Source organism: Cynocephalus volans, chromosome 10 (genome assembly GCF_027409185.1).
Source record: "Cynocephalus volans isolate mCynVol1 chromosome 10, mCynVol1.pri, whole genome shotgun sequence".
In the NCBI taxonomy this organism is placed as follows: Eukaryota; Metazoa; Chordata; class Mammalia; order Dermoptera; family Cynocephalidae; genus Cynocephalus; species Cynocephalus volans.
The window spans coordinates 53,000,627-53,014,214 of record NC_084469.1 but is presented as its reverse complement, the minus strand read 5'-3'; the positions used below and the strand labels follow the sequence as shown (position 1 = coordinate 53,014,214).

Here is a 13,588-nt window from a genome sequence, read left to right as displayed (position 1 = left end):
TGTAGATAGCAGTACTGGGGACAGCAGGGAGGGCACCCTGCGTTCAGGCCTCCATGCCTGCCTCAGGGTGCTTCTGCCGCAGGTGTTTGTCCAGGGTTGCACGTAGACCGAAGGGTACACAGCAGTGGGGGCACTCGAAGCGGGTGCTGCCAGGCCCCAGGCCATGCATGCGGCGGTGGCGGTTGAGCTTGCTGCTCTGGGCACAGGCATAGGGGCAGAGCTCACAGGTATAGGGCCGCTCGCCAGTGTGAGAGCGCCGGTGCACTGTTAGGTTACTGCTGTTGGCAAAATACTTCCCGCAGAACTCACAGCTGCTGCCAGGCCCGCGGCTCTTGCCCACTGACTTGGGCATCTTCTTGGGCGACTTCTTCTGGCTCTTTGCAGGGTCAGTTCTCAGTTCCTTGGTGACAGCTCCCCAACTGTCCCCACTGGGGCCCGCCTGAGCTCCACTGCCAGGAGCCCCAGGTTCCTGGACACCTGCTGTATCGGCAGCTCCAGCCCCCTCTCCACCACTGCACTGGAGGGTGCTGGCCGGGGCAGCAGCATGGGCAGCTGGCTCTGGAGGGGCAGCAGAGGCCTGTTCCTGGCTGGTATCAGCCATGCAGGGGCTCTGGGATGGCAGCTGCCTGTGGGTCTTCTTGTGGCGATTGAGCTTGCTGCTTTGGGCACAGGCATAGGGACACTGGTCACAGGCGTAGGGCCGCTCACCCGTGTGGGAGCGCATGTGCACCTTGAGGTTGCTGAAGGAGCTGAGGGTCTTCTTGCACACAGGGCAGGTGGGGATCCGCCGGGTGAGGCTGCTCATGCGGGGGCCCTTAGCCTCAGCTGCTGGCCCCACCATTGCCGACACAGCTGCAGCCACCTCAGCCAGGCCCAGCAGCGGGGCCTCTGGGGCCTCTGATTCCGTCTGGTAAATGGACAGTCCGTGGTCCCACTGGGCATGGCGCAGCAGTTTCCAGGCTCTCGTGAACTGCCTGCCACAGCGAAGGCAGCTCAAGGCCTTCAGGTCCTCACGTTCTGGGGAGAAGAGAAAGGGGCAGAGTGTTAGTAATAATGGGTAGATGTAATAATAGTTACAGTTCACTGCTTCCAGTTGGACACCTTCTGTGGTAAAGGTTCTATTCCACGGCTTAGGACTCAGCCAAACAAGACAGACAAAATGCCCTGCCTTCAGGAAGCTTGATGTTCAGAGGAAAGGTGGTCAGACAAGAAGCAAGGAAAATCTGTGGAGTTGGTGCCAACTACATGAAAATTTTTAAAAGAAAAAGTCGTTAAAGCAGAGTGAGGGCTGATAACACCAAGGTAAAGGGTTCGGATCCCCATATGGCCAGCTGCCAAAAAAAAAAAAAAAAAGAATGAGGGAAAGAGGGGAGTGTGACTTTATATTGGGGAGATCAGAAAGGTCTTGCTGAAAAGCTACCAAATTCTTCAGGACAAGAAATAAGACCTCCATATTCCAAAGGGGAAGCTGAGGCACAGAGAAGTATTTCCCTTAGGTCATATGGCTTGGAAGGGGTGGAGCTGGGATTTCAATCCAGAAACCTGGAGGACGGCAGGGGCTGGGGAACAGAGGTTTTCAAAAGTTTTTGGTTTAATAATAAAAACAGCTCTTGGGATTGGCCGGTTAGCTCAGATGTTTTGCATGCTGCTATGCTGATAACTCCAAGGTCCAGGGTTCGATCCCTCTACTGGCCAACCACCAAAATAAATAAATAAATAAAAACAGCTCTCAATTGCCAGGTCAGTTTCTCTGTGCCAGGCCCATGCTCAGGGCTTCCATACCTCATCTTGTTTTTCCCACCTTACAGAAGAGGGGCCAAGGTCTAGATGGGGGAGAAGGCTAAGCAGCCACCCAGTGAGAAGGTGGGGCAATGACCTAGGTCCCACTTTCTGCATGTATCCTAAATTAAGAAACCAAATTTGATGTTTTCTCTAGACCCTCTGGGTACTGTCAATGGACACTTCTTAGATCCACTTCCCTTTAGATTTTCCAAATCCTAGACAGTCTTGGATGGGGTGGCCTTTGTGAATACAACACCAGACCAGGGTCAAGAGCACAGGCAGACGCTGAGAGGGTCATTAGCTGAGCCTGCGACACCCAGCTGCCCACAGTTCTCCAAGTCATGGAGTGTTTTGTTCCAGTAATTCCATCACAGCTCCTCTCTCGTCTGCCAGGCCACCCTCCCTGCTCCAACTCTAAAGGTAATCCAATCACAGCCCCTCCTTCTCTCTCCCACTACTGGACCCTCCCTGGCCCAGCCCTGAATATAATTCCATTTCTCAAAAGTCCCAGGAGGGCATGGGTGGGGTGGGGGCTGGAAATCTGTAAGTATGGATAAGCCCCACAGCCAACACTGACCAAAAGCTCACCATGGGTCCAAGCACCATGTTAAGAATTTTAATCCCCTTCCGAGAGAAGAAACCCAGGTGTCCAGCACCCAGGACCTTGCTCAAACCAGGGGCTTCCCAGAACACATGGCTGGGAGATTCCATCAAGGAGGGAAGCCAGAAGCCCCTTCCCTGGCTCTGAACCACTGTGCCAGCGCCTCAACAGAAGTGATAAAGAGATGGAAGGGGGTGGCAACCCCCAACTTCTAGGTAGCCTCTGCTCCCCCTCCCCCCCGCCGCTGCCCTCCCAAGAGGTATCTCCTACTGCCACCCTGGTCCAGCCACCTGGCCAGTTATTTCTAGCCAAGGGGAAGGAGAAGTGAAACCAGATTAGGGGTGTGTGTGTGTGGCAAATCCCCAGGCCAGTCTACTAGGGCTGGCCACACCCTGTGGGCGGCCCTCCTTCCTTGCTCAGCCCCCCCGCCCCCACCCCTACCCCCTCACCACCACTAGTCCCAGCCCTAGGACGGGCTGGCCCTGGCCACGCCTAGGCTGCACCCGATGGGGGAGCCAGAAAGGGGAAGTAATGCTCAGTGCCCTGCCTGTCCAGCTCAGCCCCCTCTTCTGCAGGAAGCCCAGCCCTTGAACTTGAGAAGGGGACTGCACCAGGCTTTACTCACCTGAGTCCTGGTAGGGGCTGGGGCCTCTGAAGATCTGACAGCCCAGCTTCTTGTGGTCCATGAAGGTAGTGATGGCCTCCAACGGGAAGGTCTGCAGGCAGCGGCCGCAGGTCAGCAGATCTGGGTGTTTGTCGGTCCAGGGCTGGCGGTCTGCAGGGAGGAAGCGGGTGGTGAGCGTGGGGTGGGGCCAGGATGGGGGCTGGAGGTTCCGAGGGAGAGGGGAAACCCGAAGGTCAGAAGGGGAGCTGAGGGCCAGGACCAGGCGCAGGAGATAAGTCAGGGCCAGGGGCCCATACCCAGAGGAGGGGTCCCACCCTAAGGTCAAAGGGAAGGGAGGCTGGGCCCGGGGCGGGGGCGGGGGCTACTCACCGGGAGGGTTCGGGGTCAGCGGCGTCCACAGGCCCCGCTGGTCCTGCGCGAGGAGGGCGGCTCCGGCGGGCATGGGGCCGGCATAGTGGCAGGGTTCGCCCCCGAACCGCCCCGGCGCGGACACCTCCTTCGGAAAGAAGGGTCCGAGCTCCGGGGCCTGTAGCGGCCGCGCGGATGGTTCAGGATTCACTTCGATGACGAGGTCCGGCATCTCCATCTCGTCGTCTGAGTTGGAGGCGGGCGCGGGGTCTACTCGGCGGGGCGTGCTGCCGGCCTTGCGGCGGGACATGAGTCGCGGGCTGGGCGGGCTGGCGGGCGGAGGACGCGCGAGCCGTGCACCGTCAGACCGAGGCGCTCAGGTGAGTGACTGCGGCTACCGGCCGCGAACTCTTACACGTGCTGACCGCGCTGCGGCTCCGCCCACTAGGGGCGGGGAAGGGAGGGGACGGGGCGGCCCCATAGGGGCCTCGCCTGCAGCCAAACTCAGCGAGGGCGGCGTGCAGCGCGTTTGGTTTATTGACCAAACTTAATCATACCGCCTTCACACAGCAAGGCATAGAAACGGCTATTCCTGATCCCATTTTAGAGCTAGTGAAACTAAGGCACCAGATGCCCACACGCACCCCCAAGAGAGAAAATGGTAGGCCACGTTTCTCATTAGGCGCCTAGTAGTAATCTGGCCTATTCCATTAAATGCATTACAATAAAAATTTGTTCGGCAAACATTTATTGAGCCTCTGCTGAGCACCAGGCTCTGTTCTGAAGCACTGGGGATATAGCAGTGAACAAAACAGACAATAGTCCCTGCCCTCACGGAGTTTGTACTATGGGGTGACACTAAAAATAAGATAACTATGGAAATTATAGAGTGTCTTTAATGATGACAAGTGACACGGAACAAAATAAAGCTAGGAAGCAGGACAGAGTTACCAGGGTGGAGGCTTCAATTTTCTCCCTGATGCCAGGGAAGGGCCTGCTGGAATTGAGACCTGAGGAAGGTGAGGGAGCCAGCCAGTAGGCCTGTACATTCAGGAAAAACAAGGAAGGGGAGGGGGATAGAAGGGGGGGGCACTGAGTTCAGTGAGAAAACGGGGACAGATCCAGAAGGGTCTTTTGACCACTTTAAGTTCTTTTGGTTTTTCCGAGACAGGATCCTTGGGAGGTTTTGAGCAGAGGAGAGTTGTAATGACATACTGTACATCTACTCTGTTCCTAGACCTGAAATCGCCATCTTACTTGCTTCCACTGGGGACCCCTTGAACTTCCCTCCTCTAAGCAGTTCTCACTGATCACTGTTTGAAGTAGCATGGACACCCTGCCCCACCCTCAATCCTTTATGAGTTTTTTTTTTTTTCTTTCCGGCACCACCGACATTGTAGTATAGAACTGTTTACTATCCTTCCCTCCCCAGCCAACGAAAGCCCCGAGAGGTAAGGGTCAGGGTCTGTCCTCCCCCAGGTGTCCCCAGCCCAGATACTGACTCCAGATGCTGATCTCCTGGAGGTTTTCATATTGTTATTCAGGTCCTCCCAAGAGCAGAGGGCCTCCTGACTAATGTATCTAAAGTAGCCCCACCCTGCCGAAGGCCCTGCAAGTTATGGATGACCTCCATCTCTCCCCAGTTCCCTCCTGGACCTCAGCTTCCCCATCTGTCAAAGGAGTTAGGGAAAGTTGGAACTAGAGGGTTAACAAAGTGGCTCCTTCTTCAACGCCACCTCCTCTGACCACTCAATTTTAAGCTCCCCAACCCTGCCAGCCGCTATCTCATTACTCTTATTTTATTCCTTTTACATTGCCTTTATCAAGCCCTGAAGGATCTTGTTGATGTATTTGCTCGTTTATACTCTGTCTCTTCCACACCCCCTAGAATGTAGGTTCTGAAAGGGCAAGATCGAAGTCTGTCTTGTTCAATATATAGCCCCTATTCGTTCATAGTTAAGTCCACAAATATTTATTGAGTTCCTACTGTGTGCCTGATACTCTTTCAACAGATATTTGCAGAGCACCAAACTGTGCACCAGGCACTATGTCTTGGAAATCTAGTGGAAAGCAGAGGTCCACAGGGTCCCTGCCCAAGTGTAACCTGCTGTGGACAAAATGAATTGTGTCTGAACCCGAAGCAGCAGGTTCACATTCCCCACTCAGTGCCTCAGTTTCTCCCTTTGTATAGTGGGGTGGGTTCCGACTGGAGATGAGAGGTAGGAGTGTGTATATGTAGGGGATGGAGGTGCAAAGACCAAGCTCTGCCCTTAACCCAACCGGGAGAAAATTCTGAGCCTCAGTTTCTTCTTCCATAAAATGGGCACCCCAGACTCCCCCAACTGACAGGCTGGCGGATCGGACCAAAGCGCCCTGCAAAGCCGCCGGTGGAGTGGTGACCCAGGCGGTGCTCGCTTCCGAGCCAGGAAACCCGCCTGCGACCACGTGGGGCGGTGGCGGCGGCGCTGGCGGAACCCAGGTTTGGCGGCTCGCTGCCCGCCCGGGCTTTTGCATCGGGGGCGCCGGCGGAAGTGGGGGCACCAGCAGCTGCGGACCTCGGTGAGTACCGGGTAGTTGTGGTGGTGGGTCGCAAACAGGTTCCCTCTACCCTGCCCCGGTCCGGGACACCTACCTCCATGCAAAGCCCGGAGTGGCTGCAAGAGGCAGGATCCGCCCTGCGACGCCGGCAGAGCAGGGAAGTTCTGGTCCCTGAACGCCTGCACCTGGGATTGTTTGGTTCTGAACACAGGCAGAGGGAACGTCCAGAGGAAAGGCGGAATGCTCCACCTCGGGGAAATAATAACGGCCACGATAATAACAGTAGTAACGGTGGCAGTCTTTTCTGGGGTGGAATCGCTTGCTTAATCTGAACCTGGAGGTTGGGAAGAATGTCCAGCCCGAACGCCCAGAGCGGGATGGGGAGTGGACGCCTGGGGGGGTGGGAGGACCCACTTAGTATAAGAAAAGAAGAGCGATGGGTGGCCAGGGTGGAATTGAAAGAACACTGACCATCCCCAGGGGCGGTGGTGAAAGAAGAGGTTGGGGTCTGACCCTCTGGGGTGGCCCCATTTAACTAATTTGCATCAAGACAGGACAGCCCAAGGTATGTGTGTGGACCTGTCAGCACTTTGGTTAATTGGGTCTGGGGGCTTCCCTGTTAACCTAGTAACTCAGCTGGTTCCCTGCCCTGGCAACTACAAGTTTGTCCACTGAGCTGATCCTCTCATTTTCTTGAAGTCCCAAGGTGGGAGGGAGACCAGTCTCTGCCATTTATCTAAGTAATGGGCTCTTGAGTCTAACAGATTAGTTTTTCAAGTAGTGGGGGATGGGTTTGGACATTTTCCCTAAAACCTTTGGGCAGGAAATCTCTGGCTTGGAGACTGAAAAGATAATAAAGGCTTCTGGAGCCAGGTCACCAGGGAGAATGGATAATGCCTGCCTTTGCCTTCTTGGGCATACCCTGTGTGACCTTTCTCCAACCAGTTTCTTAGGTCACAACTTGGCTCCAAAACGGCCAAGGGCTCACCTGTGCTGGTGGAAAAAATCTGCCCTTCTGTATAGAGCAGGGTTGAGGGCCCCTGAGCTCTCATCAGACCAACTTAAGCTTGCTCCCTTTTCCTGCCACTCTCCAGCTTGCACTGGGTAAATGATTTGACATCTCCCAACTTCAGTGTCCACTTCAGGAAAATGGGGATTGCATTGGTATGACCAAATCTCCATTTTTTTCCTCATGGAGAAAAAAGGCCCAGGCTGGTTGCTCAATTAGGTGAGCTTGGTGCTGAGAAAACAAACATTGGCCCTTCCTTAATTTTGCTTTATGCAGGGATTTATCTAACATAATTCTTTGGCCACGTAATTCCCATCAGTCTTTCATTAAGTACTAACCCTGGAGACTAGGATGTTTCTCTTAAAACACTCAAGTATTAAACCTAGGTTGGAGGAAGGCCCTGGGGGCTGGTGACCCTTGTTTAAATTGGAGTGACAGGAGCCGGCCCGTGGCTCACTTGGAAGAGTGTGGTGCTGATGGCACCAAGGCCGCGGGTTCAGATCCCTATATAGGGATGGCCGGTTAGCTCACATGGGAGAGCGTGGTGCTGACACCACCAAGTCAAGGGTTAAGATCCCCTTACCGGTCATCTTTAAAAAAAAATAAATAAATAAATTGGAGTGACAATGGTCAGATAAATTAGAAAATGTAAATATCTCCTAATCCCATTCTTGTTGGTTTCTCCTCCTAACAAAATTCACTGAAAAGGAATTTGGACATAAAGAGAGACTTTACTTGGCAATTGGGGAGATGCAGCCTTTGATACAGAACGAAAGTGTGCTCTGCCAGAACAAAGAAAGAGGCTTTTTTTGTTTTGTATTTTGGTGTTTTTTTGACAGCTGGACAGTATGAGGATCTGAACCATTGACCATATTGTTATAACACTGTGCTCTAACCAACTGAGCTAACCCACTAGCCCCTGGGACTATCTTATATGGAGAAAGTTCCTGCCAGGGTTCCCACTCCAGTCCGCTATGTAAATGAGAGATGCAAGCCTGTTCAGTCCTGATTGGTTGACCTTCAAATCCAGCAGCAGTTTATTCTGGCAGCATAAACAGGAATAGACAGCTATGAAAGCCCCAAAGTTCAACTTTTGTTTAGCTTGTGATTTTTCCGAGGACAAAGGACACGTACGTAACCACCAATGAGCAAGTGTGGCTGCTTGGCTCCATGTACGTAACCTCCAAAGAGCAAGTGTGGCTGCTTGGCTCCATTCAGAATTTGGACCCCATTAGCCACTCAGGGTCCATCTTGAAAGATTGACTCTTTCAGGGTTCACACCCCCATCAGGCAAAAAAGTTTGGAGTTTCCCTCGACTGCTTTTCCCCCCAACCTACACATTGCATCCATCAGTGAGGGCTCTCAGCCTTCAAAACATGTCCTAATCTGGCCACTTCTCCCTACCCCCCACCCCCACCCCCAACACTACCACACTCTCCTAAGCACCATCATCTTCCACGTGGAACCCTGCAGTGACCTCCTCATTGGGCTCCCTGCTTCTCCCTTTGTCCCCCACAGCCTATTCTCTGTGCAGCAGGCAGAGGAATCCTATAAAAATCAAGATCAGCTCCTGTCCCTCCACCGTCCACTCAGAACCATCTGCTTGGTTCCCGTCTCGCTCGCAGTAGAAGTGCAAGTTCTTATCACAACCCACAAGGCTCTGCATGATCTCCCTGACCCCACCTCCTCCACACTGTCCTCCTTGCTGTGCCTCAAAGTCACTCTTCCATGGTCTCTGCATTTGCTATTCCCTCTGGCTGGAATGCTTTCCCCCACATCTCTACATGGCTTGATTCCTTATTTCATTCAGGTCTGTGTAAACTTATAGGGATCTTCCCTGAGGTCCCTTCCTGGAAATCACCTTCTGCCCCCCAGGCTGAGCCAGGTTTCCCCTCTGGACTCCATTATTCTAGCCCTGCCCACTCTGGGTAATTACTGTCTGAGGACAAGTCTGTGTCCTTCACTGGACTTGTGATCCCATGAGGGCAGGACCGGGCTATCTCAGTCATAGATGTATTCCTAAGCCACCCAGCATGGGCTATGCACAGAGTTGGCTCTCAGATGTTGTGTGTTGATTGTGTTGGATACTGTGGATGGGTGCATCTTACCTTCAACAAATATTTTCTGAGTCCTCACCCCCACCCCATTTGCCAGTCCCTGTTAATTAGGGCTGGGGATGGAGCCGTGATGTAATCAAACATGTCCCTTTCTCTCTCTCTCTTTTTTAAAGACAAGCTGAAATCTATTTCTTTCTTTTTTTTTTAAATTTTATTTTGTCGATATACAATGTGGTTGATTATTGTGGCCCCTACCGAAACCTCCCTCCCTCCTCCCTCTCCCCCCTCCCACCCAACAATGTCCTTTCTGTATGCTTGTCGTGTCAACTTCAAGGAATTGTAATTGGTTTTTTGTGTTTTTTTTTGTCTTTTTCGTGACCGGTACTCAGCCAGTGAGTGCACCGGCCATTCCTATATAGGATCCGAACCCGCGAGTGCGCCACGGGCTTGGCCCAAGGAATTGTAATTGTTAAAACATGTCCCTCTCTCAAAGGCTTACGTCCTATGGCAGAACAGGCAGCACATAGGTAAACAAGTAAATGTATACTGTCAGGCGGTGATAGGGCGGTGAAGAAAAGATAATGCAGGGTGAAGGGGCTACTATCCTTCAGCCCCTCCCTCTCGTAAAGGTGATGTTTGAATAGTGACCTTAGTGAAGTGAGGGAAGGTGAGCCATGTCTGGAAATATATAATCTCCCTCTTGGAAGAAGTTTCCAGGCAGTAAGAATAGCAAGTGCGAAGGCCCTGAGGCAGGACTGTACTTGGCATATTCAAAGAATAACAGCAGTGAGCAAAGCGTGGGTAGATGAGGTCAGAGAGGTGGCAGGGCCTTGTAGCCAGTATAAGGACTTCGGCTTTTGCTCTGGGTGAGGCAGGAGCCATGGGAAGGCTATAAGCAGAGAAGGGATGTGATGGGACTTAGTTCCAACAGGATCCCTCTGACAGCCAGTGTGGGGAACAGACTGTGGGGTGAAGGTAGAGGCTGGGAGCTCAGTGAGGAGGTGACTACAGTAGTCTAGATGGGAGGTGATGGTGGCTGGACTGAGGAGCGGGCAGAGTAGGGGTGATAAGAAGTCGCGGATTCTGGATACATTTTTGAAAACAGAGCTCATAAGCTTTGCTGATGGATTGGATGTGGATGGGAGAGAAAACAAGGTGTCCAAGGACACTGTCCATCTCTCTGGGATGTCCTTTGCCTGCGTGATCACCAACCTCCCCCCCTCCCCCCCAAGATCCTCCCAACAACCCTAAGAGGTCTTTTTATGCTTTATTTCATAGGAACTACAGCAGAGGAATTAGAGCAGGGAGGCTGCTCATAAAGTAGCAGTGAGCTCCTCAGATTTCTTGTAGTGACTCGGAGGCTATGACTCACCCACCTGATCTCCCTGAGTCTACGCTCCCATCCCCCGTGCCAGAGGTGGTAAATGTGGCCTGCCGCTTGTTCTTGTATTGCCCAAAAGATGAGTGTTTTTTCCATTTTTTAAAGTGGTTGAAAAACTTAAATTCAAATTTCAGTGTCCCAATAAGTAAGGTTTTATTGTAGCACAGCAATGTTCATTTGTTTACATATCATCTCGGACTGCTTTCATGGGGCTGTGATGGAGTTTAATAGTTGGAACAGAGACCCTGTGGCCCAAGAAGCCTAATTAAAGCCTAAAATATTTATTATCCATCCCCTTACAGAGAAAGTTTGCTGATCTCTGCTATATGTTTTGCCAAGGATTCTGTTTGGACCACCTGTGGGGGTGTCAGATGGGTAAGGCTTGGCAGCTAGTTATGCAGAGTGGGTGACAAGGTTCAGATTCTTGAGGACAAGAGCTGTAGCATTTTGTAAAAGGCATGGAAGCATTATAATAAGCCTCTTCCTCTCTAAAATTAAAAATTATTTTGAATATACAAATACTATATGGTATAGAATTCAAAAGGTGCAAAAAGATAGGCAGCTAAAAATCTCCTACTCCATCTCTTCGGTTTCCCAATTACAAATGCTAAATGACTGTGCTTTTGCTGTTTTAGTGAATACTGGCAAATTGCCCCTCTTTGAGGCCAGACAGAAGCCACAGGAGGGCTCTGAGCAGAGGAGGGATGTGATCTGACTAAGGTGTTAACAGGGTGCCTCTGGCTGTGTGTGGAGTACAGACTGTGGAGGATGAAGGTGAAAGGCAGGGACCTAGTGGGGAGTTCATGACAGTAGTCCAAACAGGAAGTGATGGTGGCTGCCCCAGGATGTTGGCAGTGGAGAGAGTGAGAAGTGTTAGATTGTGAATGAATATGTATATATTATATACATATATATCTTTTTTTTCTCAGCCTTTCTTTGTCTTTTATAACCTTGATATTTTTGAATAGTCTAGGCAGTTTTTTGTTTGTTTTGTTTTTTGTAGAATGTTCCTCAATTTGAGTTGCCTCATAATTACATTTAGGTAATCACTTTGGGGCAGGAATACCACAGAAGTGATGCCATGTCCTTCTCGGTGTCCCACTACTGGAGATGTTGGCTTTGATCACTAAGTTAAGGGCATGTCCACCAGGTTTCTCCACTATAAAGTTACTGCTTATCCTTTATACAGTGAGTAAATATCTTGTGAGGTGGTACTTTAAGACTATGTAGATGTCCCATACCTCATCAAACTTTCATCCGTAATTTTTTTTTTTTTTTTTGGTAGCTGGTAGGGGATCTGAACCCTTGACCTTGGTGTTATGGGGTTCATCCTTTTGGCAAATATTTATTGCCCGGAACTGGGGATAAAGCCATGATAAAAGCAGATAAAAGTCCCTATCTTCATGGGGCTCATGTTCTTGTGCGTTGACACTTTGTTTCTGGCCCAAGCCCCTGGGGGAATGGGGGCACCACAGGGGGTACCTGTAGGAGGGATGGCACAGATTTCAGGTGGAGGAATCAGAGTTTGGGACAGGTTGAGTTGAGATGCCTGGTAGACCAGCCTCTTCTCAGTCCCCCTCCTCCTCCTCCTTTAGCCCCACACTCCCCGTTTAAAGGCTTCCCTGGTCTTTTTTCTTCACTCAACAGCCAGGACAATGCAGACTTCACCGACCATTCCCGTGCCTGTGCTACGGCTCCCCCGAGGCCCTGATGGCTTGAGCCGTGGCTTTGCCCCTGATGGACGTAGGGCCTCTCTGAAGCTGGAGGTTCCTGAAATCCAGGAATGTCCAGAATTCCAGGAACAGCGGGCCCGAGCCGCACTTCGGGAGCGCTACCTCCGCAGCCTGCTTGCCATGGTGGGTAACCAGGTGAGCTTCACATTGCACGAGGGTGTGCATGTGGCCGCCCAGTTTGGAGCCACTGACCTGGATGTGGCCAACTTCTACGTGTCGCAGCTGCAGACTCCCATAGGTGTGCAGGCTGAGGCACTGCTGCGATGTAGTGACATTATTTCATACACCTTCAAGCCATAAGAGATTATTGTGTTCACTTTTCTACCTTAGACTTAGTCACAGTATCCCAGCCTTCCAAATGTTCCTGAGCCAGGAACTCTGGGCCTGTAGAGTTCTGAGCTCCCTTGGAATTTTGAGTCAAGCTCCAAGCAACTCTGGATTCTTGAGACCTCTAGTGTCTAGTCAGTAAAATTCTGCAACCCCAGGATTCTAGATTCCGTTGAAAGGAATGCTCTACCTCACAGAACTCTGAACTCTACAGAAATACGGGCCTGATACCAGTTCCTGAAGATGGACTTGGGGGGATTGGGGGATAAAGGAAGGCACATTGCAGAGTGGGAAATTGTTTACTGAAGAGATTGCAAAGTTCAGCCACCCTGAAGATACTCCCCAATGCTCCCCTCCTGCCAAAGAACCAATTATCCCAGGAAAATTCGACTCCTGTTTTTTCCTTTTTTTTAAAAAAAAGTGTACCCTACGAGGATGGAATCAGATTTAAGGGTATAGGGCGGTTATCCAAGGGCCGAATCTGGTGGAGTTGGGCCAAGAAGGGGAGGAAGCCGGATAAAGGTGGGGAGATTGGACCGCCGCTAGTTTCTGGGAATGGCTGGAACAACGTGAATGCCGGGATTGGGAGATTTGGACTTTATTTCCTTTTTGGGTGAGCGGTGCCGTACCTTTACAAAGTGAGGGGCGTGGCTTTCACGGGGTCACAAGGTCGCGCCCAAGCGCTCCTCCTGTTGCCTTATCTTTGGTACACACGAGAGACAGCAAATTCGCTTTCCCGCACACGGAGCGGGAGGATGGTCGGACCCTGTGCGGCGGCGCCACTAGAAAAGGTTTAGGATTAGTGATTAGGGTGAAGCTTCGCCCTTTCTCCATTTCTCTCCAGCCTTGTAGCGTGGCCGTCTATATCACTCGCTTCACTTAGCCCCCGTCACTAGTAATCTTTCAGCAGACCGTTTTAAAAAAAAAGTACTTTCTGTCCCCTTTTGTAGCCCCTTAAGCCTTCCATTAAAATAGATGAGATTTATTATCGTTTCAGTCGCGAAAGTGCGGCGGCTGATAACGTTGAATAAGGCCAGCCGGTAGCCTCAGCTGCCATCAGTTCATTCACAACGCGGCCTCTGGCGAGTCCCGGGCCTAGCTCTCGAGTTGCCTTGGCAACGACGTGGCTGACTCCGCCCCGAGTCCCCCTTTATGGGTTCAGCCCCGCCTCCCCAGGCTGCTAGATG

General features: G+C 51.6%; 2 protein-coding genes across 2 annotated transcripts; one reads left to right on the top strand and one right to left on the bottom strand.

Annotated features, from left to right (window-relative positions):
* Nucleotides 1-43: 43 nt before the first annotated feature.
* Nucleotides 44-3,666, bottom strand: ZNF296 (zinc finger protein 296). The gene is made up of 3 exons (XM_063109070.1): nt 3,378-3,666; nt 3,009-3,158; nt 44-1,017 (listed from the first exon to the last, which is right to left on the bottom strand). Exons 1-3 carry the CDS (start codon nt 3,664-3,666, stop codon nt 44-46), a joined length of 1,413 nt encoding a protein of 470 aa, XP_062965140.1.
* A 2,181-nt stretch (nt 3,667-5,847) lies between these two features.
* Nucleotides 5,848-12,773, top strand: GEMIN7 (gem nuclear organelle associated protein 7). The gene is made up of 2 exons (XM_063112921.1): nt 5,848-5,915; nt 11,989-12,773. Exon 2 carries the CDS (start codon nt 11,997-11,999, stop codon nt 12,372-12,374), a length of 378 nt encoding a protein of 125 aa, XP_062968991.1. The 5' UTR covers nt 5,848-5,915; nt 11,989-11,996; the 3' UTR covers nt 12,375-12,773.
* The last annotated feature ends 815 nt before the right edge of the window (nt 12,774-13,588 follow it).